Source organism: Cervus canadensis, chromosome 24, assembly GCF_019320065.1.
Source record: "Cervus canadensis isolate Bull #8, Minnesota chromosome 24, ASM1932006v1, whole genome shotgun sequence".
In the NCBI taxonomy this organism is placed as follows: domain Eukaryota; kingdom Metazoa; phylum Chordata; class Mammalia; order Artiodactyla; family Cervidae; genus Cervus; species Cervus canadensis.
Window position 1 is genome coordinate 44,604,260 of NC_057409.1, and position 26,396 is coordinate 44,630,655.

At 44.6% G+C, this 26,396-nt stretch overlaps 2 protein-coding genes across 5 annotated transcripts in view; both read right to left on the reverse strand.

Annotated features, from left to right (window-relative positions):
• The window catches only part of LOC122426514 (aldehyde oxidase 2), a 79,460-nt gene extending 73,241 nt beyond the window's left edge, over positions 1-6,219 (reverse strand). For all 3 annotated transcript variants that reach the window (XM_043445506.1, XM_043445505.1, XM_043445507.1), the window contains exons 1-5: positions 6,083-6,219; positions 5,259-5,316; positions 3,688-3,784; positions 2,455-2,563; positions 1,019-1,145 (exon numbers count right to left, since the gene is read on the reverse strand). In XM_043445506.1, the coding sequence (XP_043301441.1) occupies positions 1,019-1,145; positions 2,455-2,563; positions 3,688-3,784; positions 5,259-5,316; positions 6,083-6,136 (445 nt within the window). In that variant the 5' untranslated portion in view covers positions 6,137-6,219. The remainder of the gene's footprint in view (positions 1-1,018; positions 1,146-2,454; positions 2,564-3,687; positions 3,785-5,258; positions 5,317-6,082) is intronic.
• Positions 6,220-17,459: 11,240 nt separating this feature from the next.
• Positions 17,460-26,396, reverse strand: part of LOC122426516 (aldehyde oxidase 4) — an 82,405-nt gene continuing 73,468 nt past the window's right edge. For both annotated transcript variants that reach the window (XM_043445508.1, XM_043445509.1), the window contains 3 exons: positions 22,224-22,409; positions 19,638-19,805; positions 17,460-18,458 (listed from right to left, as the gene is read on the reverse strand). In XM_043445508.1, the coding sequence (XP_043301443.1) occupies positions 18,405-18,458; positions 19,638-19,805; positions 22,224-22,409 (408 nt within the window). In that variant the 3' untranslated portion in view covers positions 17,460-18,404. The remainder of the gene's footprint in view (positions 18,459-19,637; positions 19,806-22,223; positions 22,410-26,396) is intronic.

Sequence of the window (26,396 nt, forward strand, 5' to 3'; positions counted from 1 at the left end):
AACGTGAGGTTTGTTGTGAGGAAGCAGAACATGCCACGTATGTGCATATGTGTGTGCATGCGTGCGTGCACAGTCACGCCCAACTCTTTGTGACCCCATAGACTGTAGCCCTCCAGGTTTCTTGGTCCATGGAATTTCCCAAGAATATTGGAGTGTGTTGCCATTTCCTACCCCAAGGGATCTTCCCGACCCCAAGATCAAACCCTCATTTCTTCCATTGGCAGGTGGGTATTTACCACTAGTACTACCTGGGAAACCCATGAGGTTTACTGTCCCTGCAAAAAAAAAATATGTCTATGAACTCCTCTTTAGTAACTTAAGCCCATTGTAAATTTCAAAAGATCCTTTCCATATGTGAAGGGCTGTGTTATGGGTTGAATCGTGTCCCCAAAGATGTGCTGAGATTTCAACCTTTGGAACCTGTGAATGTGATCTTATTTGAAATTCTGCAGAGCTGCAGATGTAATCAGGTGAAGAGGAAGCCCTACTCATTTTAGGACAAGCCTTAATCCAGTGACTGGACTAGAAAAAGAGGTAAATCTGGATACAGATACACAGGGGAGAAGGCCATAAATAGATGGAGGAAGAGATCGGAGTGATGAATCTCTAAATCAAGGAGGGCCAGGACTGCTGTCAGCCACTAGAAGCTGGAAAGAGGAAAGGAAGAGTCTCTTCTAGGGCCTTGCTTTCAGACTCTTTGCCTCCAGAACCATGAGAGAAGACATTCCTGTTGTTTTCTTTTCCTGTTTGTGGTGCTTTGTTATGACAGCCCAAAGGAAGGCAGCCAGGTAAAGTCACTGGGTAGGGAAGAGAAAGGGGGGTGTCAAGATGGGGGTGTGGGCCCCTTGTTTGGGCAGCAAGTGCTCTGATGAGCAGCTGCTACGCTTGACATTCTCTGCTCCTGGTGAAAGCAGCTACTTCAGAAACCATCGAGGGGGTCCCTGAGTGGGGCTGGGGTGGCATGGTAGGGGAAGCGCAGCCTGACACCAGCCCCCGCCTGGCCTCAGGTCAGACCTACCCCCCAGGGCTTCCAGCAGGTGCTCCTCAGAGGGCTGTGGGTGGTTCCTCAGCAGTGTATACAGGGACATCACCATCCCAGGGGTGCAGAAGCCGCACTGGGTCCCGTGGCTCTTGGCAATCCTCTCCTGGAGGGGAACAGGCGTGGTCACAGGCCCTGACTTCCCACTGCCACCTCCGCCCCCCAGGGTCCACGCCAAGCGTCCCCCTTGGCACAGTGGCACCCCCTCCCTGAGCAGAGCACCCTCACCTTGAGCAGAGTCGGCCAGCACCCCCGGGGGAGGGGACCCGGGAACCGTGTCCTAGCCTTACAGCTGCTTCTCAAGCTCAAATGTCCAGATCCCTCTCATTGGGAATTATTGGTGCACAACCTCTATTCCCAGAGTGAGAATTCTCCAGAAATCAGTAATGACAAGGAATGTGTGCGTAATTTCAAAAACAGTTTTGTCAAGCACCTGCACATCTTTCCCACCTTGGTTCTGAGCAGGGGTCACCTCTTTTTGAGTAACTGAGAGACTCTCCACTATGGACCTGACAATACTCTCTTCTCTAAATTCTTCTGTGTGGATCAAAAGGAGTTCAACTTCAAAGGTCCAAGATTTTGGTCTGTGTTCTAGGTCCTGGCTATTTAAAGCACAGTCCGTGGACTGGCAGTGTTGTTGTTGGTCCCACCTGTGGTTTTGTAGGAAATGTGGAACCTCAGGTCTCTGTTTTAAACCTTCTGAATCAGGATCTGCATTTTTAGAAAGCTCCTGGCTGATTGATTTTTAGGCACATTAAAGCTTGAAAAGGCTTGCTCTGGATGCTGAGCGTAGTGTAATCCTAGGATTTGGGCTTATGGGTCTTGGGGTAAGCATCCTCTCTGACATTCTCAGAGACTCTAGTGAACTCTGCTGGGTCTTCTGCCTTTGCTGACATTCCTGGAATTGATTCTTATGTGGTTAAATCCAGATGACTCCTGCCTGGTAGTACTTGCAGCGTTAGTGTGTCTGGATGTACGACTTTCCAAACCCCTGAGCCAATGACTGAGAGACTAGTGTGTTTCTGCCCATACCTGTCACAGTACTCTTAAAACTCCACGCCACAGGGAATAAACCTGAATTTTACCCTGTCATCCTCGAGATGTTTTATTCTGAGCATAATACCCTCTGTGTAATATTTATTCTGCATTACAGTCTAATATGCATTAATTAATATTTTGATCATGCTGTTACCATTCAAGCAGACAAAATAAGAAGAAAGATGATCAGCTAATGAAATATGGATGTATTTCTAGCTTTCTTTTAAGTCATTTAACAGAATTGATTATCTGGATCAGTGTGTATCTAAAGCTTCTACTTTGCGGACCACAACCTAGAAGCCCTAGGAGGCACAGTCAACACAGTTTTGATTACAAAGATAGGCTTAAGAAGTGAGAAAATTGGGATGTGTTCTTACCTGCACGGGGTGAAGCCTGGTTTTGATGCTTCCAACACCTTCCACAGTGGTGACAGCAGCCCCATACAGACAGCAGATGGGCACCAGGCAGGCGGTGACAGAGAAGTGTCTTTATGTGAGAAGCACAGGGAAAATCAACAGGAGTAACACAGTTCTGCCTGGTGGGAATGAGGGAACGAAGAAGCGTAGCGAAACCCCTCCCCTCAACCAGCCCGTCATTCAGCCTAGAGGGTGGGCAACTGGAGGGGTGACCAGGAGGGAGAATTAGAGTCCTCTCTGCTGACTCTGTATCAGCTGTGATAATTGGGGCTTTTAGGGGGAATATGGGCATTCTGAACCTCAGAAACACTTTCCAAGCCCAGAACAGACCCAGCTGGATCTGGATTCAGTGGATATGGACTTGTCTCATCAGGAATAAGTTGGACGTCAATTATTACTCATTACAGCCTTGATCCCATAACAGGTAAAAGGCACACCTTGTCTTTTAACCATATTTGAGAATATTTTTTTTTTGCCTGTTTATTTTAAACTCTGTATAAGGTTATTCAGCAGAGTTGGAAGGCTTGTGTCCTGAGGCCATTTCTTGCAATCTTGGGCCAGTGGATTTGGGAGCAGTCCAAGTACTGGAATCCAGCCCTTAAGGAAATGCTGAAATCATGGGCCAGGTTCAGTCCAACAGTAAAAACAGCCACAAAATGTGGGCTTGAGTTCCTGTTCTATGGCTTACTAATTGACTGAACAAGTCACTTCATCATTCTGAACCTCAGTTTCCTCACCTGTCAAATGAATGTTTGGCCTAACTTGGAGTTTCATTTTTTTTGGCCATACCACACAGCACGTGGGATCTGCAGCATGCTGGATCTTCCTCCAACAGGGATCAAAGCTGTGTCCCTTGCAGTGGAAGCACAGAGTCGTAACTGCTGGATCACCAGGGAGGTCCCTAAGTTGGGGTTTCTTAACTGGGATGCATCAGTGGGCCTTGGGAGATCCACGGCCCCCTGGAAACTGTGTAAAACATCATTAGTTTCTTTTTGTGATTAATTTTTATTGGAGTACAGTTGCTTTACGGTGTTGTGCATTGGTAGTTTTTGTAAAAAGCACAAGCTTTTATCAGATTTTCAGAGAGGTCTAAGACCTAGAGAGGGTTAGAGTCACAAAGCTGGGAGGCCTTTGCGGTCGTCCTCAGCTGTGGGAGGAGAATGCGAGCCTGACCCGCGGGCATCTGGGTGATACCTTATCTCCTGGGACGTGGGGTCTCGCTTGGACACCATCACGGTGCAGGCACCACAGCCTCCTCTTCCGCAGGCATACTTGGTTCCCGTGAGGCGCACTGGGAGGGCCGGTCAAGGACAGACTCCTGGCGGACACGTCGCCTCCTTTAGAGCTTCCTCCCTAGGGTGTTGCTAGTGAGGAGAGTCTCCTTTGTGGAGTGAGGTGCGGGTCTGAGAAGACGTTTCCCTGCCTCCAAGCCTCAGTTGAGACCACTGTGTGTCCTCCTAGCTGTGTGCCACTGCTCACACAAACCTCCCCCTTCCTGTTTCCTCACCAGCAATGAGGGGAAAGCAGTGTCTCCTCGATCTTCACAGGCTTATCATAAGCATCTTGTCAGATAACAAAGTAAAAGCCCTTAGAAAAGTCCTATTTCATTACAGGTATTCTCCTGGGTTCCAATCATGTAACTGGAAGAGAAGCACTTATTTTTAGCAGGTTAATGTATTGCTAGTTTTTCTGTTATTTGTGTTGCATTTGAAACCCAGTCAGTGAGCCTTCAGAGAAAACTCCCACCCTTATTTTTGTATCCCACCTGGAGTACCTCTCTGCTCCCTCTTGGTCCAGGTCCAATCCCAAGGAGCCTCTGCTCCTCTCTTTAGTCATCTTTCTCCCTGATTGTGGTCCATTTCCACACAGTTTATGGTTTGGATAAACTAGTAATTAACTAGACTGGGTAAGAAGACTTTGGAATCTCTGGCTTTTTAAAAAAGACATATGGCTTGTTCACCTAAATTAAGTCATAACCATAAATGCTTATCAGAAAGTATGTGAATGAGTTGGAGTTGGCTGAGTGTACCTGGAAAGCTTGGGCCCCCTTTTAGATGGAGGATGACAGACAGGCCCCACTCAGCTCTAAGTAAGATTGCTGCCAGATAAGAATGACTGTATTCCTATTTTTCATGAGAAATTCCTATTTCTTTTTTTAATGAGATTTCCTAATTTTCAAACATTGACAGTGAATCATAAACCATGTGGGCTTTTAAACAAAACTTGTAATTTCTCTCTTTTTCAAAATTTGCCTTCTTCGAAAGATACACTAGATTTATCAATTAAAATAAGTTAGCCATTATGAAAATCTAAATTTCAGAATATGGAAAGTTGAGGGAAAACCTGTTGTGAGAAAATAAATGTTGGGAAAGGTAATCTTCTCCTTTGACACGTGCTCTTCCTAAATCTGGAGAATTTGGTTTTCCTCCAGGGCAAGGTACATGCAAAACAAACCCCTCTTATATAACCACTCTTTTGGGGAGCTGGAAGGCCCTTAAAGGAATAATTAGTGCTGAAGGAAAGAGCTTAGCTTCTATTTCATGGCTATTAAATCAATATATAAGAAACTCTGGGGAAACTTCATCCTCTCTAAATAGCTCAATTAACTTAATAGCCTTAGAACCACTGCCAAGAGCAAAAAGAGAGTGAGGGCCAAGGGGCCTGGCTGTTTGCAGATAGAGAAGTTTGCTTAAGTTTCATAATCACAGCTAGCCTAAGCTTTAAGGCAAACACAGATCTGGCCAAGACTCTGACCAAAAGGATCCAGTTCTTTCTTAGGAAGCTCAAGAGAGTGACTTCTGGGTCTGCATTCCTTTCAATCACCTGCATTGGAAACAGAGAGGAGACTATTATGGGGATTGAAGGGGTGACCCAATGAAACGCAGGAGACATAGAGACAAAAGCTTGATCTCTGGGTTGGGAAGATCTGCTGAAGGAGGGCATGGGAACCCACTCTATTATTCTTGCTTGGAGAATCCCATGGACAGAGGAGACTTGTGGGCTACAGTCCAAGGGGTCACAAAGAGTCAGACACAACTGAAGTGACCTAGCACACATGCACATATCAACTAATTCTGTATAATGGAAACTGAACAGAAAAATTAAGTTTATAAATAGAAAAATAAAGAATGCCCCACTTCTTAGCCTCCTGAGTTTGAGAATCAAAATATATTGCTAGAATAGAGTGCTTCTGGTGAATTGGGCCCAGCGCTGAGGTCCTCTATAAGCATTTAAGAGGTTTCTAATCAATGAAAGAAGCATCTCTCTTTCCATCTCTACAATAGTCATAAAGATGGGCACCCTGAGACTCAGGCAGTGAAGTGACTTGTAGAAGTTGTGCAGTGAACGGTGGAGCTGGATTGGAAACCAGGCCGTATGACACGAGGCATATGTCTTTACCCCCAGTGCTTTATCACATCCCCCACTCCCTGGTGGAGTGTAGAACAGGCCAAAGTAGACTGGTTCCCAGTCTCTGGCTTCTTGTCCCTGGTTGGAGGGGGTCTCAACCCAAACAGGCCACATGTGCTCCCCTCAGGCTAGAAGTTTCCTGCTGACTCTGCAAACTGTGGTGGTGACACCCAACACTTACCTTCCTCCCATTCACAAAGAAAACCAGTTCATCCGATCTCGAAGGGCAGTGCATTGTACCAGGAGATGAAGTTTCGCCTTACAGCTCTAGGGGGAGTGCTCTCTGGAGCCAGCCGTAGAAATGAGCAGACAGGATTTAGGTCCAAGCAACTGAAATCTCTCCTGGTGTGGAAGCAGACAGTGTGGGGCCCCAGGGAGCAGAGCAAGGGGGTGGAGACTACCTGGCTTCATGGCCTTTTAAGTCAAGGGCACTTGTGTGGCCCGGCCTCCCAACTCTGCCTCACTTGGCCTTCCACCAATCCTGGCTTCCAGGCTTGCTCATGGCCAGCCCACACCTCTTCTTGCATCCTCGGAAGTTGGAGGGCTTCACTGTGAAAACTATAAACAACTGTCTAAACTCAAAGCCCCTCTGCATGCTAACTCAGCTCCAGGAACAAGTCCAGGATGGATTTTCTCCTTCTCTGAGAGAGCTAGCAGAGGGCTTTCTGAGACCTCCCACTTTCACCAACCGTTTTCTAATTCTAGCTACAGAAATGTCTCCTCATAGGGAATCACGTGGACCAGTCCTGTCTGTGCCCTGACGTGGAGGTGTGGGATGTCTCATCCACTTAGCTCTTTGATGCTCTTCCTCTCCACCTGGAAAAGATCATTCCACTGGAAAAGAGTGTCTAGTTTAGTCAGCTACTCAACAGATAAATAAACTGGGGCCCAGATAGGTGAGGGCATTCCCTGGTGGCTCAGAAGGTAAAGAATCTTCCTGCAATGCAGGAGACCTGGGTTCGATCCCTGGGTTGGGAAGATCCCTGGAAAACGGAATGGCTACCCACTCCTGTATTCTTGCCTGGAGAATTCCATGAACAGAGGAGCCTGGTGGGCTACAGTCGATGGGGTTGCAAAGAGTTGGTCATGACCAAGCAACTGAACACAGGTGACATCAGTAACTCAGGGTCATGCAGAGGATAAGTGGCAAAATGGGAACTAAAACCAAGCTCTCTGGCTTAAAACATTGGATGGATTCATTAATTAAAAAAATAGATCATTTTTGATCTGTTTGAAGAACTCCAGTTAGATATCTGTGGATAAAATCAAGCAGTTCTTATTCTTTCAGTGAAATGAATGCCCAGGGTTGGCCTCATGGCTGGATGAAGCAGGTTGTTCGTGCCTGTGTGGTCTGGTTTCAGGAGAGAAGGCAAGACCTCTCTGTTCACTAGCCCTTCCTGGCTCCCCAATGTTATCAACCCCTTGTCTTAAGGTGAACTCACTGTGTGGCGATGCCTCAGGCCAGGGTTGGCAAAGACCTGGCAACCTCCTGACCTGGCTGATTGAGGAAGATCCTCTTTCCCACTTCCTGGTGGCTCAGTGGTAGAGTCTGCCTGCCATGCAGGAGTTGTGGGAAAAGATTTGATCCCTGGGTCAGGAAAATCCCCTGGAGGAGGGCATGGGCAACCCACTCCAGTATTCTTGCCTGGAGAATCCCACGGACAGAGGAGCCTGGCAGGCTACAGTCCATGGGGGTCACAAAGAGTCAGACACAACTGAAGCGACTTAGCACGCACTCATGCTCTTTCCCAGTTGATCTGCATGTGGCTTCAGATTCTTTCCAGCAGAGCTAGTCCAGAAAACACTTCCTGGTTGAAGGGAGCTGCTGCTGCTAAGTCACTTCAGTCGTGTCCAACTCTGTGCGACCCCATAGATGGCAGCCCCCAGGCTCCCCCGTCCCTGGGATTCTCAAGGCAAGAACACTGGAGTGGGTTGGCATTTCCTTCTCCAATGCATGAAAGTGAAAAGTGAAAGTGAAGTCGCTCAGTTGGGTCCGACTCCTAGTGACCGCATGGACTGCAGCCTACCAGGCTCCTCCGTCCATGGGATCTTCCAGGCAAGAGTACTGGAGTGGGTTGCCATTGCCTTCTCCAGTTGAAGGGAGCTGACAGCTTCCAATTGTCTTTACAGCTCTAATTCCTGGGTCCCAGGCATACCTGCTTCATATACTCATGGAGACAAGTGTTTACACCCATGTGCACATGTATGGGTATGTATGTAGTGTTTCACATGTGTTAGAAAGTTGTTGAAGAAATGTACAACAGGGCCATGGGAGAAGTTGGAGATCACACTGCAAATTAGGTAAGACCTTCAGGTCAGCCTTTTAAAATAATACTTTTATTTATTGATTTATTTTGACTGTGCCGGGTCTTGTTGCCACGTGGGCTTTTCTGTAGTTGCGGCGGATGGGGGCTACTCTCTAGTTGCAGTGCTCAGGCTTCTGATTGCAGTGGCTTCTCTTGTTGTGGGGCAGGCAGTCTAGGGAGTTCAGTCTTCAGTAACTGCAGCATGTGGGCTCCGTAGCTGGGGCTCCCAGGATCTAGAGCACAGACTCAGTAATTGTGGTTCATGGGCTTAGTTGCTCCAAGCCACATGGGATCTTCCTGGATCAGGGATCAAACCCTTGTCTCCTGCATTGGCAGGCAAATTCTTTACCACTGAGCCACCAGGGAAGCCCCAGGTCAGTCTTTTTGATCCTGACATTTTCTGCTACAAACACCCCAGTAGCCCTCTGAGGCCTGGAGCCTATGGAGCATAAGGTCCAAACTCCTCAGCCTAGTGTCCAAAGCCTTCTACCATCTGTCCTTGTTTTAGGCCTCAGACTCGCTTTCTATTCAGAAAAGTCTCCTGCTCCAGCCAGACTATCCCCTCATCATCATTCCTCTGCTTAACCTTGGCATTTCTCTCCTGGGAACCTTCCAGTGGTCCCCACTGCCTTAGCAAAACCTCACAGGCTTTCTGAGGAGGCCCGTGGGATGGACCCATACCCTCTCTGAGACCAGCTTCACCGCTTCCTCCCTTGGCCATCGTCTGTGCTACACTGGCCTTCCCCCGCTTCCTGAATGGACTGAGTTCTTTCCTGTCCTAGGCTTTGGCGCGTGTGACCCTTTCCACGTTGACTCCTCTTCTCTCAGATGTTGGCCTGGCGGTGCATTCTTGCTACTTGGGTCTGAGCTCTTACCTGACCTGCTCGTCTGAAGGAGCACTCTCCTAACCGCTGTTTCATTTTCTTCATGGTGCTTCACCCACTCACGTGGATGCTTCTTTACCTGTTGTTTGCTGTCTCCACTGGAAGCTGAGCTCCCTGAGGGCACCTCTGCCTCTCGGGTCCGGAATGGAGCTGAGCACAGAGTGATTGCCTGTTGAACAACTGTTGAGTGACTGAAGAAGGCACTTCTTCAGTTCCTTCCACGTCTAGGGACAGCAACTCTGCTCCTGTCTCCCTGTGATTGTTTGTCCTCCTACCCTCCCCCTTCTCTGTTTATCGTCAAGAAGAGAAGCAAACCTCCCTTCTCTCCTTTCTCTCAATTCCTTTAAAAGCATCTGCATATCCAACTGATTCTTTCTTTACTTTCCACTGAATAAACTGGGAACCAGGAAACTAGTCTCTAATCTGTTACTAATAGTAGGTTGTCTTATCAGTGTTTGGATCTCATTTTTCCGATTAGGTAATACTCTCCTGGAGGTTAAATAGCAGGCTGTGTTCCCCACCATGCTCAGCATGGATGATGACTTGTTCCTTGCAGGGCTTCGTCAATGCTTGACTGATTACTCCAAATACTTTAACTGAAGGAGGCATCAGTGATCATTCATTCATTTGCTCAGTTATTATTGGATTGGTCAGAGTTCATTTTGGGTTTTTCTTAACATCTATGGAAAAACCTGAACAAAGTTTTTGGCCAACCCAGTATTAAGCACAGTGGGGAACAAGATCTACTGGTTTTCTTTCTCCAGAGACTTTATGGTTCATATGAGAGACAATTCACATGTAACTGAATATCAACCGTCGTGAGAAGCATAGAACAGGGAGATTAGATTTGTTTGGGGAGAGGAATCAGAGAAGGCCTCCCTGAGGAAGGGACTAGGAGTTGATTCCATGAGAACTGGAATCGAGCGGGAGCCGAGAGAGGGAGAGGGGCACGTGGAGACTGAAGCCCTTCCTCCGGCTGCTTCCATGGAGGGCAAGACTGACACAGGCATTGTTAGGGGTCCACAGTGTGTTCTCTATCTTACTCTGTCCTTGTCATTTGTTATTTTTTGGCCTGGACTCCTAGCAGTAGAAGCATGTAGTCTTAACCACCGGATTATTAGGGAATTCCCTTACTCTGCTCTTTAAAACAGGGTAGCCAGTGCTTGCAAAGAGCACATGGTTCCCATTTACAGGAACACGGCCACTGCCGATGAAAAGCATGTTGTTTCAAAATATGTATAAGAAGGCTTCCCTGGTGGTTCAGTGGCTAAGACTCTGCACATCCAAGGCAGGGAGCCAGGATTCGATCCCTGGTCAGGAAACTAGATCCCACATGCTGCAACTAAGAGTTTGCATGCTGCAACTAAAGATCTTGCATGCCACATGAATCAATAAATAATTTTAAAAAGGAACAAGTATTCATAAAAAAATATTTATAGGAGTAACTCCTTCAACATCAATAGAAGGCACAAGCATTTAATGGAGAAGATCAGTGTTAGAATACCGAAGTCAGATTATAGTATTAGAGTTGGAGGGTCTAAGTTCTTTGGATTAGGCAACCAAATTCATTAATTTCTGGGAATCTTGAAATGCTTTAGATAAGTGTTTTCCAAACATGTTTCAGCCAGGGAAATTTTTGTTTGAATGATATCCTCTGAAGTGTAAACAAAATTTTTAAAAAGTCACTGTGTAGCCTGGAGGGCCAGGGGTGAGGCCTAAAGTTCTCACATTTTCTCTCCTTCAGAGCTCTTGGGGTTCTGGGGAGTTGAGTCAAAAGATCACTCAGGGCAGAGTGACCAAGGCTGTTCACAGTAGAAAGGTAAGAGGGTGTCTCTGCCAGGTTTTTCTGATTCTCAGATCTTATTCAAAACAATGGGGAACCACTGCTTTTTTTTTTAATTTAATGAAAGGAGGGGATTGAATTTCATTACTTTTAAATAGATTGTTCTTGTGAGTGAGAGAAGTGCCATGTCTATTGACCCAGGTGCTGGTATGTTTGTTATAAATAAAAGTCTTAGGAGTTAACATCAAAGAATTCCTGTTACCCAATGAAAGGATTACTATTGGAAATGATACTGCCCTCCCCAACAGCTAAAATACACCTGTTTCTGGGGGAAAAACTGTAACAAGTGTTGCCTGCTGAAGGAAATGGAAAAGTACTGGCCACTACTTTTGGGGTGTCCCTTCTGTGTGAGCTCTTTGAAACCCAGAGATGGAACATGGGCAAGCAGACTGACAGTGGGCACTTTGAAGACCCCCTAGGCTGGTCATTAAATGACCTTGGGTTGGTCATTACACATCCATATTCCAGACCCCCCATTCTCAGCCTCTTTGGCTGTGAGACCCCTTCCCTGCCCCTCATAGCTGGGCTTGTGGGAAGTAAGGCCTTGGGCTGTGTGTGGGAGGAGTGCTAGGCTGGGGAAGAACCTGGAAATCTTCACCTTGAAGACTGTGACTCTGGAGGACAGCTGGTCCTCTGGGTTGTGGGTGAGGCATGGAGAAGACGTTTGACTTTGGTGTGAATAGGAGGTCAGGGGCCACATGGGCCATCTGAGCCCTTCCTTCCCACGTGTCTGGGCAGTTATGAGGGGGATCAAGGAGTTGAGGGCTATGTGGCTGCCTCCAGCCTCCTAAGCAGGCCACTGGCCCTGCTTCTGTCCTGCCAGCCCATGGGGTGGATCAGGAACATGTTGGCTTCTAAAGTCAGTTGCCTCTTAGGTATCCCAGTAACTAGGTGGGAGCCCAGTGAGCTGACAAATACAATTTTAAGGAGGCCGGTTGGGGACTGAACAGAGTGCATTTCCCAATGTGATCTTATTTGGAAACTGGGTCTTCATAGATGTAATCAAATGAAGATGAGTCACACTGGATTAGGGTGGGCCCTAAATCCAGTGACTGGTGTCCTTATAAGGAAAGGTAGATTTGGAGACAGACATACAGGGAGGGAAACAGACATCTGAGGATGAAGGCAGGAATTGATGTGTCCATAGGCCAGGGAACACCAAGGACTGCAGGCAACCCCCACAACCTAGGGATAGGCAAGAAAGACTTTGTTTCAGCATTCAGAGGAAGAACGGCCCTTCTGAGACTGTGATTTCAGACTTACAGCCTTCAGAACAGTGAGAAGATAAATGTCTGTTATTTTAAGCCAGCCAACGTATGGTATTTTATATGTATGGAATTCATACATACCTGAGAGTTAGAGAGACGATCATTCAAAACAGAACATGCTATAGTCATCTCCAATGGACTAAGACAACCCCTGCCCTCAAGACTCTCTCAAGAAAAAAAACCAACCAACCAACTAACAAACAATTCAGTTGATGGAGGCAGATTGTGTCTACAAGCCAGGGAACACCAAGGAATGCTGGCAGCCACCACAAGCTTGGGAGAGACAAGGGAACCCACATTAGTGACTTGGAAAACAAAGAGCAACACATAAACCTGAGCATGGAGTAAAGACATGCAGAAGAAGCAATCATAAAGAAACAAATAAGAGACCTGGAGCCTAGATGCCAGAGATAAAGCCTGAAGAACAGGACAGCTAAAGGAGCAAAAGGAAGAGGCGAAGGAGAAACAACCATGAACACTTGAAGACACTTTCTGTGATCTGAGAGAGATCTCAGTCTAGAGACTGGACGTTCTCCTAAAGTTCCACGCTAGATTGAAGAAAAAGACACACATCTGACATCCGCTGACAGCATCTTGGAACTCTGAGGATAAAAAGAATTTCTTACCAGGTATTAGGTTGAAAGAAATCAGTTGATAAAGAATCCGCCTGCAGTGCAGGAGACCCTGGTTCAATTCCTGGGTTGGGAAGGTCCCCCGGAGAAAGAAACAGCTACGAACTCCAGTATTCTGGCCTGGAGAATTCCATGGACTGTATAGTCCATGGGGTCACAAAGAGTCAGATACGACTGAGTGGCTTTCACTTCACTTCAGGTTGAAAGATCAAGTTTTCTATGAAGGAAAAAGGTTCAGTCTGGCATCACAGGGCTTGCTGCCACATTGGACGCTAGAGGGCAGGAGACTAGCAGCTGTAGGCTGGTTTCTGAGAGGAGAGAAGGCACTGGCACTAAGTATTCCCACCTGGGTAATAACCACCTTACCTGAGGAGAAGGGTCACACAAAAAACAACTAAGTATTCTCTCCTGGGTAACAACCAGCTTACCTGAGGAGAAGGGTCACACAAAAAACAACTAAGTATTCCCGCCTGGGTAACAACCAGCTTACCTGAGGAGAAGGGTCACACAAAAAACAACTAAGTATTCCCACCTGGGTAACGACCACCTCACCTGAGGAGAAGGGTCACACAAAAAACAACTAAGTATTCCCACCTGGGTAACGACCACCTCACCTGAGGAGAAGGGTCACACAAAAAACAACTAAGTATTCCCACCTGGGTAACAACCAGCTTACCTGAGGAGAAGGGTCACACAAAAAACAACCCTGATAAGAAAGGTAAAGAGGAGTGCCAGTCTGAATAATAAAACCATATGGCAGTAATTATATAACTTGTTATTTATTGTATGTGTAAATAAGTAGAAAAATCGAACCCTTCTAACAATTATAAGGCACAAATGGAATGGATTACCACTTAAAAGTGATGACTAGAAATTCAATGAGAAAAATTACCCCAAACCTAGTATATACTATTTATATGTACATACTACATATATATGTAGTATGTGTATATATATACACAAATATATACACTAAGATATATATAGGTATACAGGGCTTCCGAAGTGGCACTAGTAGTAAAGAACCTGCCTGCCAATGCAGGAGACATAAGAGATACAGTTTTGATCCCTGGGCTGGGCAGATCCCCTGGAGAAGGGAATGGCAACCCACTCCAGTATTCTTGCCTGGAGAATCCCCATGGACAGAGGAGCCTGGCAGGCTACAAACAATCCATGAAGTTGCAAACAGTCAGACATGACTGAAGTGACTTAGCACGCATACATATATATACATGTATGTATTTATATAAGTGTGTGTACTCAGAAACATGTTTAAAGTGAAAAAGGAAAGAGTTAAACATAGATGGGTGAAAGACATACCAGGCAAATGTTAACAACAAAGTTTGTGTTTTCTTATTAATATAACGCTTCTTCTGCTCTTACATCTGTCAACCAGGGCTCAGAGGTTTAGAGCTCTGCAGGAAGTCGACCTTCCTGAACACTTCTACCCAGTCATTTACTTATTCAAAGCAAATTAATTTTCTTGACCTAGTATCAATTTCCAGATAATAAAATTTGGGTTAGAGTTTTAAAAGGGCTTCCCTGTGGCTCAGCGGTGAAGAATTCACCTGCAATGCAGGAGACCCGGGTTCAATCCCTGGGTCGGGAAGATCCCCTGGAGAAGGAAATGGCAACTCACTCCAGTATTCTTGCCTGGAAAATCCCATGGATGGAGGAGCCTGGCGGGCTACAGTGGGGTGGCAAAAGAAGCAGACAAGACTTAGTGGCTACACAACAACGATGAGTTTTAAAACCTCATATTTTTTTCCCTGAGGTTTTATTTGTAATTAATAACAACATCTGGTACAGTGTGATAATAAATGCATTTAATCAAATTCAGCTGAATAAGTAAGGAAAGCATATAGCAAACAAATAATATGAAATTTTGGGGGTAAGTACTGATTTAAAATATTGAAATTTTATATATACATAAATTGTGTATTTCTTTGAATGTAGAATTCAGTTCAGTTCAGTTGCTCAGTCGTGTCTGACTCATTGTGACCCCGTGGACTGCAGCACGCCAGGCTTCCCTGGCCATCTCCAACTCCTGGAGCCTAGTCAAGCTCATGTCCATCGTGTTGGTGATGCCATCCAACCATCTCATCTTTTGTTGTCCACTTCTCCTCCCATCTTCAATCTTCCCAGCATCAGAGTCTTTTCCAATGAGTCGGTTCTTCGTATTAGGTGGCCAAAGTATTGGAGTTTCAGCTTCAGCATCAGTCCTTCCAATGAATATTCCGGACTAATTTCCTTTAGGATGGACTGGTTGGATCTCCTTGCAGTCCAAGGGACTCTTAAGAGTCCTCACCAACACCACAGTTCAAAAGCATCAGAATTATTCTTTTTTATAAAGGCAATTAATCCAATGTATAACTAAGTGTGAATTGCAGCTTACACCTATGTAGAATTTGCATGTTAATAAACTCACGAATCAGGGAGGATCACTTTGGGAGATGTGTGTGGCAGACTGGAGGTGAGCTTCTCAGTTCCCCTTCCTGGAAGGACCTGCCACCCAGCTATAGGGAGTGTTGTTGGAGTGTGGTCTCCAGCTGTCAGTGCCCTCAGGGTCTCCTTAGAGCAGAGGAGTTTCCTTGTTCAAGGATAAGTTTTGCCAGTGCAGGCCTGTAGTCAGTGAACCAGTCACTTGGGGATACACAGGCCTGTCCATTTCAGCCTGAGCAGGGCTGCTCCATGGGTCAATGCTCGATCCAGGGCTCCCTGCTAGGGTGCTGATGCTTAGAGGGCCCTGTATCAGTCTGACTTCTCCCTCTGCCCAATTCTGCTTCCTCAGCCTTTCCTCCTCAGGTTTTTGTTCAGTCGCTCAGTCGTGTCTGACTGTTCGTAACCACACGGACTGCAGCACGTCAGACCTGCCTGTCCCTCACCATCTCCTGGAGCTTGCTCAAACTCAAGTCCATCCAGTCGGTGATGCCATCCAACCATCTCATCCTCTGTCATCCTCTTCTCCTCCAGCCTTCAATCTTTCCCAGCATCAGGGTCTTTTCTGATCAGGCAGCTCTTTGCATCAGTTGGCCAAAATGTTGAGCCCGAAGAAACATCGTGCCCCCTAAACTCTGTCTCAGCACTTTCTTTCAGAAAAGTCAACTTGAGATACCCCCAGCTCTGATAGTGTTAAGAATATGGCTAATTTACACCATAGAAAGTATCAAGTGAGGAGAAGTTAAACATTTTCCCTTGAAAGAAGCAATATAGATATCTAAGCATTCTTGTGCCATTTGATCTCTCCCTCTTTTTGACCTCCCCCAGTTCTAAAAGCCAAGATCACGCCCGGTGCTGCAGGGTCAATATACTGAACTGAAAACCAATCCCTCCCAGTCACTACTCACTCAACTCCATTTCCCTAGTATGTTGTAAGGTTGCACAAAACTGTTCTATCATAAACTTTCGGCCCAGGAGAAGCAAGACAGTTGGGCCCTCTTTGTCCTTTAGGTTGAAAGGAAAAAGGCAGCAAGTGTAGTACCGGCTGCGTAGTGTTATTTCTCTTCTGACAAACTTTTATTGAGCTTCCAGTTAAGCAACAGTAAAGGTAAGTCTCTGTGAGTGACAGGCACTAGCTGTTGTGCCCAGAATTAATGATGATTATGTGTTCTATCACTCAAACTGTGCTTGACTGTTTACTGAGTCCTCTGGCTGAAAAGATTGTATTTTACACTTCTCGCACAACTATCACTGTAATGACATCTAAAATTAGACACACAATCACAGATGTTTATCTCCATTAATAAGATAGTTTATAAGATAACATAAATTGTCTAATTTTAAAGGCATTAAAATAGCAACCTTACATTTGAAATTGCTATGCTTTAAACTGTACTATTTTTATAAATTCTTCCTCCCCAACTCCAATTCTTCTACTTAACTAAATACTACTGAAGTGATCAGATTTATTTTGTAAAAATCCAGTTTCTGTTATCAGAAGTCTTGTTCACACAGTCTAGGAAGTATAATACTCTTACAATTATGTTTGTGATGAATGTGTCTTCCTATTTTACTGCTAGAAAAATATATCAGCTACCTGATTTTTACTGTTCAGTCTGGGACAATGAATTTTTGTGGGCTGGGTTCCAGGTAATTTAGATTACTGGGTGAATTAAAAGACACTTAGAAACACATGTACACACACATACACACACACCCCTACTCCTCACAGAATAAGAGGCTGACGGGTAAGCCTTTCCTTTCTATTCGCCAACCTTCTCTTCTTCCAGTCTAGTTTTACACACACACAAACAATTGCTACAAGCTTATTCTTCCACCACAAAATTACTATTAATAAACGCAGAGCTTTTTTTTTTTTTAACTGGAATATAGTTGCTTTAGAGTGTTGTGTTGGTTTCTGTCGTACGGCAAGGTGAAGCGGCTGTATGTACACACACATCCTGTCCCTCCTGGGCCTCCCTCCCTCCACCCCCACCCCGTCCCTCTGGGTCACCACAGAGCACTGAGCTGAGCTCCTGGTGCCAGACAGCAGCTTCCCACTAGCTGGCTATTTTACTCATGGCACTGTGTATATGTCAGTGCTACTCTCTCAATCATCCCACCCTCTCCTTCCTTCCATGTCCATTCTCTACGGAAACGCAGAGCTTTAATACCTAGCACACAGATCCCAACAAATGATTTAGTTTATTCGTGTTTTCAAACTTCACAGGAGACTGAACATCTTCTCTGGCATAAGACTACATTTCCTCAGGAAAATGCAATGTAAAACAGCTAAGAAATAACTGAAAGAGAACCCTGAGGATTTTGTGGCCCTTTGATAGCAAAAGGAAGGGGGCTCTGATTTCACTGTTTAGACACTAAGCCAAAAGAAGGGACACCAGGGTGATCTGAGAGAGCCGTTTTAGTCTGTGTTGTTTCCGAGGTAAGGAAGACATGGTACCATGTGCATGGCTCATGGCAGAGGTGGACCAGCGGGAGGGTCTGGATAGTTTACCTCTCTAAGCCCCATCTAAATGGACTGCATGGGAGGAACGGCAGGAACCAAGGATTGTGGTGGGCTTTCAAGTTGGAGATCATGAGCAGGTTTCAAGCGTCTCTTCCAACTCTGCCTTCAGAGACCTCTTGTCTGTGGTTTGGAGTTGGCCGACATGGGGTATTTACAACGTGGAAATTGGCAAACAAAACAAATCATTGATTTTTCGAGGGAAACTGGCTACTACTAGCACACCATTGGCTCTGGGGAATCCCAAGAGTTTTGGGGGTGAATGATTTCGGGGGTGAGCACACTTGTGTAGAACAAAGTATGAGCAGTCTCTATTGAGTTGTTGGGTAATGAAAACTCCACCACTGTTGAAAATTCTGATGCTGTAGATATTCATGATAATACAAATGAAAAGAAGAATTTTTGATTCTAAACTTTCTTTATACATTTTGGTGAAAATGTGAATCCTAAAACATATCATACAGTGGCCTAAACCACAGAGAACAATGAAAAGATGCTAAAATTACCCTTGACAATTGGGGGCCAACCTACATTTTTCTTGGGTTTGAAAATTTTAATTTCAAACATGTATTCTTGCATTTTTTGAGGAAAACACATTTTCTGAGGATTAAGACACATGGATGGACCAAGGTGTAAATGTTGATGGATCATCTCTGGGAATCTAAAGAAGATCAAAAGAAAAAATTATTAATAAAATATTGTCATATGAAATAAGTTGTAATTCATAAGACAAATATTTTTTAAAAAAGGAAAGTCAATATCCATTTTATTCTTATCAAAATTAGATAATTTTCATATTTCTTTCAATCCGTGAGTTTTGAATTTCCTTATTCTCATATACTTCTTATGTTTAGGATAAGATGCATCTTATTCAGAAGCCCTGTAATTTCAAAGGCATAAAGTGCAACCTAATTCTTAAAAAGTTTTTAATTGGAGGATAATTGCTTTACAATGTTGTGTTGGTTTCTGCTGTATAGCAACATGAATCAGCTATAAGTAGGCAAGTGTCTCCTCCCTCTTGAGGCAATCTAATTTTACACCAGAGATTCATTTAGGGCTGCAGTAAGCAGTTCAGTATAGAAACAGTCTCTGATGATAGTTCTAGATGAATTTTTAGCAGCTGGAAAATGGACCTATGATCCATTAGTGTGTGATTACAGGGCAAATCAAAGTGTGCCCAGTGACTTGATGTGTGTGCATGCATGCTAAGTCACTTTAGTCGTGTCTGACTCTTTGCGATGCTATGGACTGTAACCCACTAGTATCCTCTGTCCATGGGATTCTCCAGGCAAGAATACTGGAGTGGGTTGCCATGCCCTCCTCCAGGGAATCTTCCCAATCCAGGAATTGAACTCATGTCTCTTGCATTGGCAAGCAGGTTCTTCACCACTAGTGCCACCTGGGAAGCCCTGTGACTTGATAGTTTCATTTAAATTATTTTCATTAGTTTGCTCAACAAATATTTTCAGAATAATTGACCAGATCTGATGTCTATTTAATCTTATTTAGTTATTGAGGTAATGAAAATAACATGTCAGTTTCATCTTACAAAATGTTTAAAGTAACCTAGCATGTCCATTTGATATGAGCACTGGGTCAGTTGTGTGTTTTTATTTGGGATCTGAAACTTTAAACCATCATTTGAAGAGGGTCGCTCACTTTGCAGCTGTATTTGCAGTTTGAAGCATATAAGAAGTAGTAAGTGAAGCCAGAATAAGAATTTTCAATGGAAAAGATAAACTTGCCCTGTAATTTTTTCATGGCTGTCAGATCCATACCAAGAACCTGAAAGTTCACACAAGGGGTGATTCTAATAGGGAGCTCTCCTCACCACCCTTACCATGTCAGTGAACTGATCCACACAAGTCATTCTAATCAACTCAGGGGTTGCTGGGCTACTCAGGGTGAAAGTCTTGGTCAGCCCCCTCTCTCTTCGGGCAGCAGCCACAGCATCATATATGGCGAACAACACGGAGGATCCCAGGAACATTCCAGCCTCACCTAACCCCTGAGAAGGAGGGTAAAAGGCTGTCAGAATTGCATGGTTCTTTTAGGACTAATTTGTGTATACACACACACACACACACACACACACACACACACACACACACACTCACTCACTCCTCCTGGCTTTACAACCCTCTGAATGGATTGCATCAGAATTACCAGAATCGAATTCCCACCCTACCCCCTCTGCTTCCCACCCTCCCCACTCCCCCCATCACTCCCCAACCTGCTGATTTGTGTATGGGGGGTCCTCCTCAGAGTGGCTCATGGAAATGTCCCAGGGCCATCAGGACAGTGGGCAGGTAAAATCTCCTGTCTCTCCCTGCCCTCCCACTGCAACCTCTCCCCACCCAAGTAAAGTTCTGGAGACAGAAGCCCTTAGGGCCCTCTAGGATACTCCAATTGCAGCTCCAGACTATTTTCACTGAACTCAAGACCACAACAAAACAACAATAATCTTTGTAGCTGAGCTTGAAAGACAGTGAGATGGTTGCCCCTGGAGGGTGGACTGTTGAAATCCTTGTGTGTGTTAACAATGGTTGCCCCTGGAGGGTGGACTGTGGAAGTCTTTGTATGTGTTAACAATGGCTGCCCCTGGAGGGTGGACTGGAGGGTGGACTGTGGAAGTCTCTGTATGTGTTAACAATGGCTGCCCCTGGAGGGTGGACTGGAGGGTGGACTGTGGAAGTCTCTGTATGTGTTAACAATGGCTGCCCCTGGAGGGTGGACTGGAGGGTGGACTGTGGAAGCCTTTGTATGTGTTAGCTTCCTTGACTGTGTGTTGAATGCTTTTGAATGAACAATGTGGTGGCATTACATGCTGAATAATTCAGCAATGCTTCTTTTTACTAGTTTTTCTTCTTTCTTTCTTCAACGTGTTCCGGTCCTTGGTCTGTGTCCAGGGACTTGATGGTTCCAAGGGCCCAAGCAGATAAAGGCTATCCCAGTCTGTGGTGTTCTCTCTGAAGCAAATGTGGGGGAGAGGGGGAGAGGAGGAGCTGGCAGAGGAGGGTTTTCCTCTGAGGAGAGGGGAGGTGGGGAGAGCAGGGAGTAGACCGGGCAGAGAGGTGGCTAGGTCCTGAGGGCCAGGGCTGTGCCCTGTGTCAGGATGGTCTTGATGTCCCTGGTCAAGGTCTGGTGAAGTGGAGGTAGTGACCATTTGGACAGGAAGTCTCACCTTCCTCCCAACCTGATCTACTCCCAATAAAGAGAGGGAAAGCCTGAGGTTAAAGTTGCCATCTGTCTGGCCAGATGTGGGCCTAGAACAGAACTTCAGTTGGAGAAGCTGTGTGTTTTCCACACGTGTTTGAGGACCTTGCCCTAAGTCTTTATGAGCCAGTGAGAGCTCATTGGCTCTATGCCTAGGGTCAACACCTCCTGTATTTGTGGCATTAACACCTCAGAGTAAACTCAGTGAGAAGCTTGTGTGAAAGTTTATCCTGACTTGGGGAGAGTGCGGGGAGAGGCAGTGTAGATAAGAAAGTTTGCAGAAAACAAAGTCCAGGGCCAGTGAAATATGTCTACTTCAGTTTAATCTCATGGTGGCATTTAGCCTAATGACCCAAGATGTCTGCTCACTCCTTAGCCCTTCTCGTCTGATTCAAACTCATTTCATAATCTCTCCTGAGATCAACTGAACAGCCACCCAAGAGTGAAGACTACTTGGGCTTCTGAAGTCACCGAATGTTTGCTTTTTTTTCCCTTCTTCTTTTGGGATTTGCAATTGCAAAGGTTAAGTGAATTCACGGGACTGCTTATATTTCTTTTTCTAAAAACATTATTTTTATTTATTTGGCTGTGCTGGACCTTAGCCGTGGTACACAGGATCTTTAGTTGTAGCATGTGAATCCTCCCAGTTGGTGCATGGGGGATCTGGTTCCCTGACCAGGGGTCAAACCCTGACCCCCTGTATTGGGAGCACAGAATCTTAGCCACTGGACCACCAGGGAAGTCCCTGTATTACTGTTTATTGACAGAGTAGGTTGTTATGGGATGAACTGTGCCTCCTCAAATTTAGATGCTGAAGTCCTAACCCTAACTACCTCAGACTGGGACCATATTTGGAAATAAGGTCTTTAGAGAGATAATTAAGTTTAAGATAATTAAATTTAAGATAATTAGGTTTAAGATAATTAAGGAATGAGGTTTTTAGGGTAGACCCCAATCCAGTATGACTGGTGTCCTTTTAAGAAAAAAAATGTTAGGACACAGAGACACATTAAGTATATGATAAACACATGATCATATAAAGGCATGGGGAGAAGGTGTACATCTGCCAGTCAAAGAGAGGCTTCAAAATAAATCACATCTTCAACTTGGACCCCCACATCAGGAACTGTGAGAAAATGTATCTCCATTGTTTAAGCAACCTAGTCTGTGGTGTTTTGTTATGGCAGCCCTAACAAACTCGAGTTCTTACCTTGGACGAGTAGATGGCGATGGGATTTTGGGAACGCACCAAAGTGACATTGAACTCTTCAGGTATTTCAGTGACCGTGGGGATTTTGTAGTCATCTGGACCCCGAGAGTAAAGCACGCCTTCTGGGGAGTATTTCAGCTCTTCTATGGTATAGAATCCCATGCCTTGGACAAATGCTCCTTCAATCTACCGGCAAAAATTCCAGTTCGTAAGTATGTGATGTTGGTTGAATAAGTATTCCTGTGTGACTGAAAATGGAGCTCTGCACTATAATAAGCCACTCTTGAAGGCACTGTGGTGACTTTATGAATGGTCCCCAGGATTTGGAGCCTGCCATCCAGAGGTAGCCTGGTCTCATCCCCAGCTCTTCTCACCAGAGACCCCACCCTCCAGGGACCTGACACTTCTCAAATTCTGGGTAACGTGCCAAATCCATCAGATTCATTCAGATCTCCAAGTCTTCATGGTTTGTTTTTTTTTTTTTCATATTTTTTTTGGCCACGGCCATGAGGCTTGTGGGATCTTAGTTTCCCAACCAGGAATAGAACCCAGGTCAGGGCAGTGAAAGCACCGAGTCTTAACCACTAGATCACCAGGAATTCCCAGGACCTCCAAGTCTTTGTAAAGCAGTTTACTCCCTTCATTGTTCACCACTCAGCTTGTCCACCTGGCAAATGCCTATTCATCCTTCAAGTCCAGTCAAAGAATAACTGGCTCTTTGGAGATGTTTGGGTCCTCCAACCATCCAAGTCCATCCTCGATGGACTTAAGAACTGCCTCCTCAGGTTCACAGCATCTTGAACAAGTTACCCTGTCATGGTGGCATCAGAGGGCATTTTCCCTGTATACTCTCTGTTCTGTTCTTGCTCTTGCTTCACTCTCACTAGCTCGTAAGTACACCGAGGCTTGACCTTCCTGTATTCTGTTCTTACTCATGGTGCCTGGGACGTGGATTCTCAATAAATGTCTGTTGAATTAGTTGTTAAAGAAGCCACTCTCTTAATTTGTCCCACCTTCTCCTTCCCCTGTTGTGCCCACAAGTCTGTTCTCTATGTCTGCCTCTCTATTCCTGCCCTGCAAAGAGGTTCATCAGTACCATTTTTCTAGATTCCATATATATGGGTGAATATATGATATTTGTTTTTCTCTTTCTGACTTACTTCACTCTGTATAACAGACTACTCTAGGTTCAGCGAACTGAGAGAGTAGCACTGAAACAGACATTACCATATGTAATAGAAAGCTAAGGGGAAATTGTGTAACACAGAACACCCATCCTGATACTCTGCGACAACCTAGAGGGGTGGGATGAGGTGGGGGTGGAAGGGAGGCAGCTCACGAGGGAGGGGGACGTATGTATCCTTATCGCGGATTCACCTTGTTGTATGGCAGAAACCAGCACAACATTGTAGAGCAATTATCCTCCAATTAAATAAAGCAGTTAAAAGCAATTAAAAAAAATAAAGAAGCTAACATTAAAGGAACATGAACTAGAATAAATGAAACCATGACACTGTATTTGTTATAATTTCTGCATTTCATTATTTCCCTTTATAATTTACTATGGAGACTAGATCAGTGTTAAACAAGGTGGGTTGGAAGAAATACTTTTATTAAATTAAATATTTTAAAATTAAAGTCATGCTGTGTCCTATTTACAAATGATTGTGTTCTTAGGGAAAAGAAAGATCTTGTTTAAAAGGAGTGTCTTCCTGGAGGTTAAAAATTGAAGTAGAGTTTGCATTTTATTGAAATATAAAATTACAGAATAAGGTAAATAAATTTAAACACTAAATTTGAGTATTTCCAAATGCTTGTCCCTAAGGAAAAGATCAGATTCCAAGAGTTGCAGTCTCACCCACTTGTGGTTTTCTTTCTTTTTCCAATGGGAAAAATGCAAGATAGTCCTGATCATGACCTCTCCCTTTCTGCCTCTGCTTAAGCAATAAAAAGGCAGGAATGAGCTAGGAGGAAGGGGAAGAAAAGGGAATGGGAGGTGGGGTTTGTGGTTCCTAAGCTTTACCCACTTGCAGTGAATTTCAGGTTAAAAGTGCTTTTGCACAATGAAGGAAACTATAAGCAAGGTGAAAAGACAGCCTTCAGAATGGGAGAAAATAATAGTAAATGAAGCAACTGACAAAGAATTAATCTCAAAGATATACAAACAGCTTATGCAGCTCAATTCCAGAAAAATAAACAACCCAATCAAAAAAATGGGCCAAAGAACTAAACAGACATTTCTCCAAAGAAGACATACAGATGGCTAACAAACACATGAAAAGATGCTCAACATCACTCATTATCAGAGAAATGCAAATCAAAACCACAATGAGATACCATCTCACGCTGGTCAGAATGGCTGCTATCAAAAAGTCTATAAACAATAAATGCTGGAGAGGGTGTGGAGAAAAGGGAACCCTCTTACACTGTTGGTGGGAATGCAAACTGGTACAGCCATTATGGAGAATGGTGTGAAGATTCCTTAAAAAACTGGAAAGAGAACTGCCATACGACCCAGCAATCCCACTGCTGGGCATACACAACGAGGAAATCAGAATTGAAAGAGACACATGTACCCCAATGTTCATTGTGGCACTGTTTATAATAGCCAGGACATGGAAGCAACCTAGATGCCCATCAGCAGATGAATGGATAAGAAAGCTGTGGTACATATGCACAATGGAATATTACTTAGCTATTAAAAAGAACACATTTGAATCGATTCTAATGAGGTGGATGAAACTGAAGCCTATTATACAGAGTGAAGCAAGTCAGAAAGAGACACACCAATATAGTATATTAACACATATACAAGGACTTTAGAAAGATGGTAACCCTATATGTGAGACAGCAAAAAAGACACAAAGAACAGACTTTTGGACTCTGTGGAAGATGGCGAGGGTGGGATGATTTGAGAGAATAGCATGGAAACATGTATATCACCATATGTGGAATAGATCACCAGTCCAAGTTCGATGCATGAAATAGGGCACTCAAAGTCGGTGCCCTGGGACAACCCAGAGGGATGGGATGGGGAGGGAGGTGGGAGGGGGGTTTGGGATGGTGAACACATGTACAGAAGTGGCTGATTCATGTCAATGTATGGCAAAAACCACCACGATATTGTAAAGTAATTAGTCTCCAATTATAATAAATAATTTTTTTAAAAAGTGGGGAATCCAGTCTCAACCTAGCAAGGTTATGATGGAGCTAGTCTAGGACTGGATGGGCCAGGGATCCTCATTTCCAATAAACTCTACAGGTCTTCTGTTGCAGACTCTGAGGATCACATTTTGAGCAATACCGAGTGGCCCATTTGTTCCTTATAAAGTACATCAATCTAGATAAACCAGTCTCCCAGGACTTAGGACAGTGGGAAACTGTTTGCATATGAAAGCACCACAGGTCTGTCGGGTGTGAAGCCAAGCTGCTCAGCCTGTGTAGACTGTTCCTAAGGTGTGGAATGGCACTAGTCAACTCCCCAACAGCTGGGGCTGGTCGGTAGGTTTCCGGTGGGCTAATGCTGCTGGTTTGTGGGAACCCAGGTTCCCACTGCTGGTTGTGAGTAACAGGCTAGAAAAAAAGCAAAGTTATGCCAACAGTTGGAAAGGTTTTAACTCTAAATTTAAAAAGCCTTTGGACATGTTCATTTTATTTGTGAGATAAAAATCAGAAATTCAGCAAGAGGGGAAAAACTTTTAGCATTTCTTTTTCCCTTATATTTTGCTACATTGTGGTCTACTTAAAACCAATGTTAATATGAATACTGTTATAACTTTCTATTAGGAATTTATATAGTGTTCCCTAACTATGAACATATTAATGTCCACTGAGGACTGTGGCTCAGATCATGAACTCTTTATTGCAAAATTCAGACTTAAATTGAAGAAAGTAGGGAAAACCCCTAGACCATTCAGGTGTGACCTGAATCCAATCCCTTGCGATTATACAGTGGAAGGGACAAATAGATTCAAGGGATTAGATATGATAGAGTGCCTGAAGAACTACAGACAGAGGTTCATAACATTGTACAGGAGACGGTGATCAAAACTATCCCCAAGAAAAAGAAATGCAAAGGCAAAATGGTTGTCTGAGGAGGCCTTAGAAATAGCTGAGAAAAGAAGAGAAGCTAAAGGCAAAGGAGAAAAGGAAAGATCTAAATGCAGACTTCCA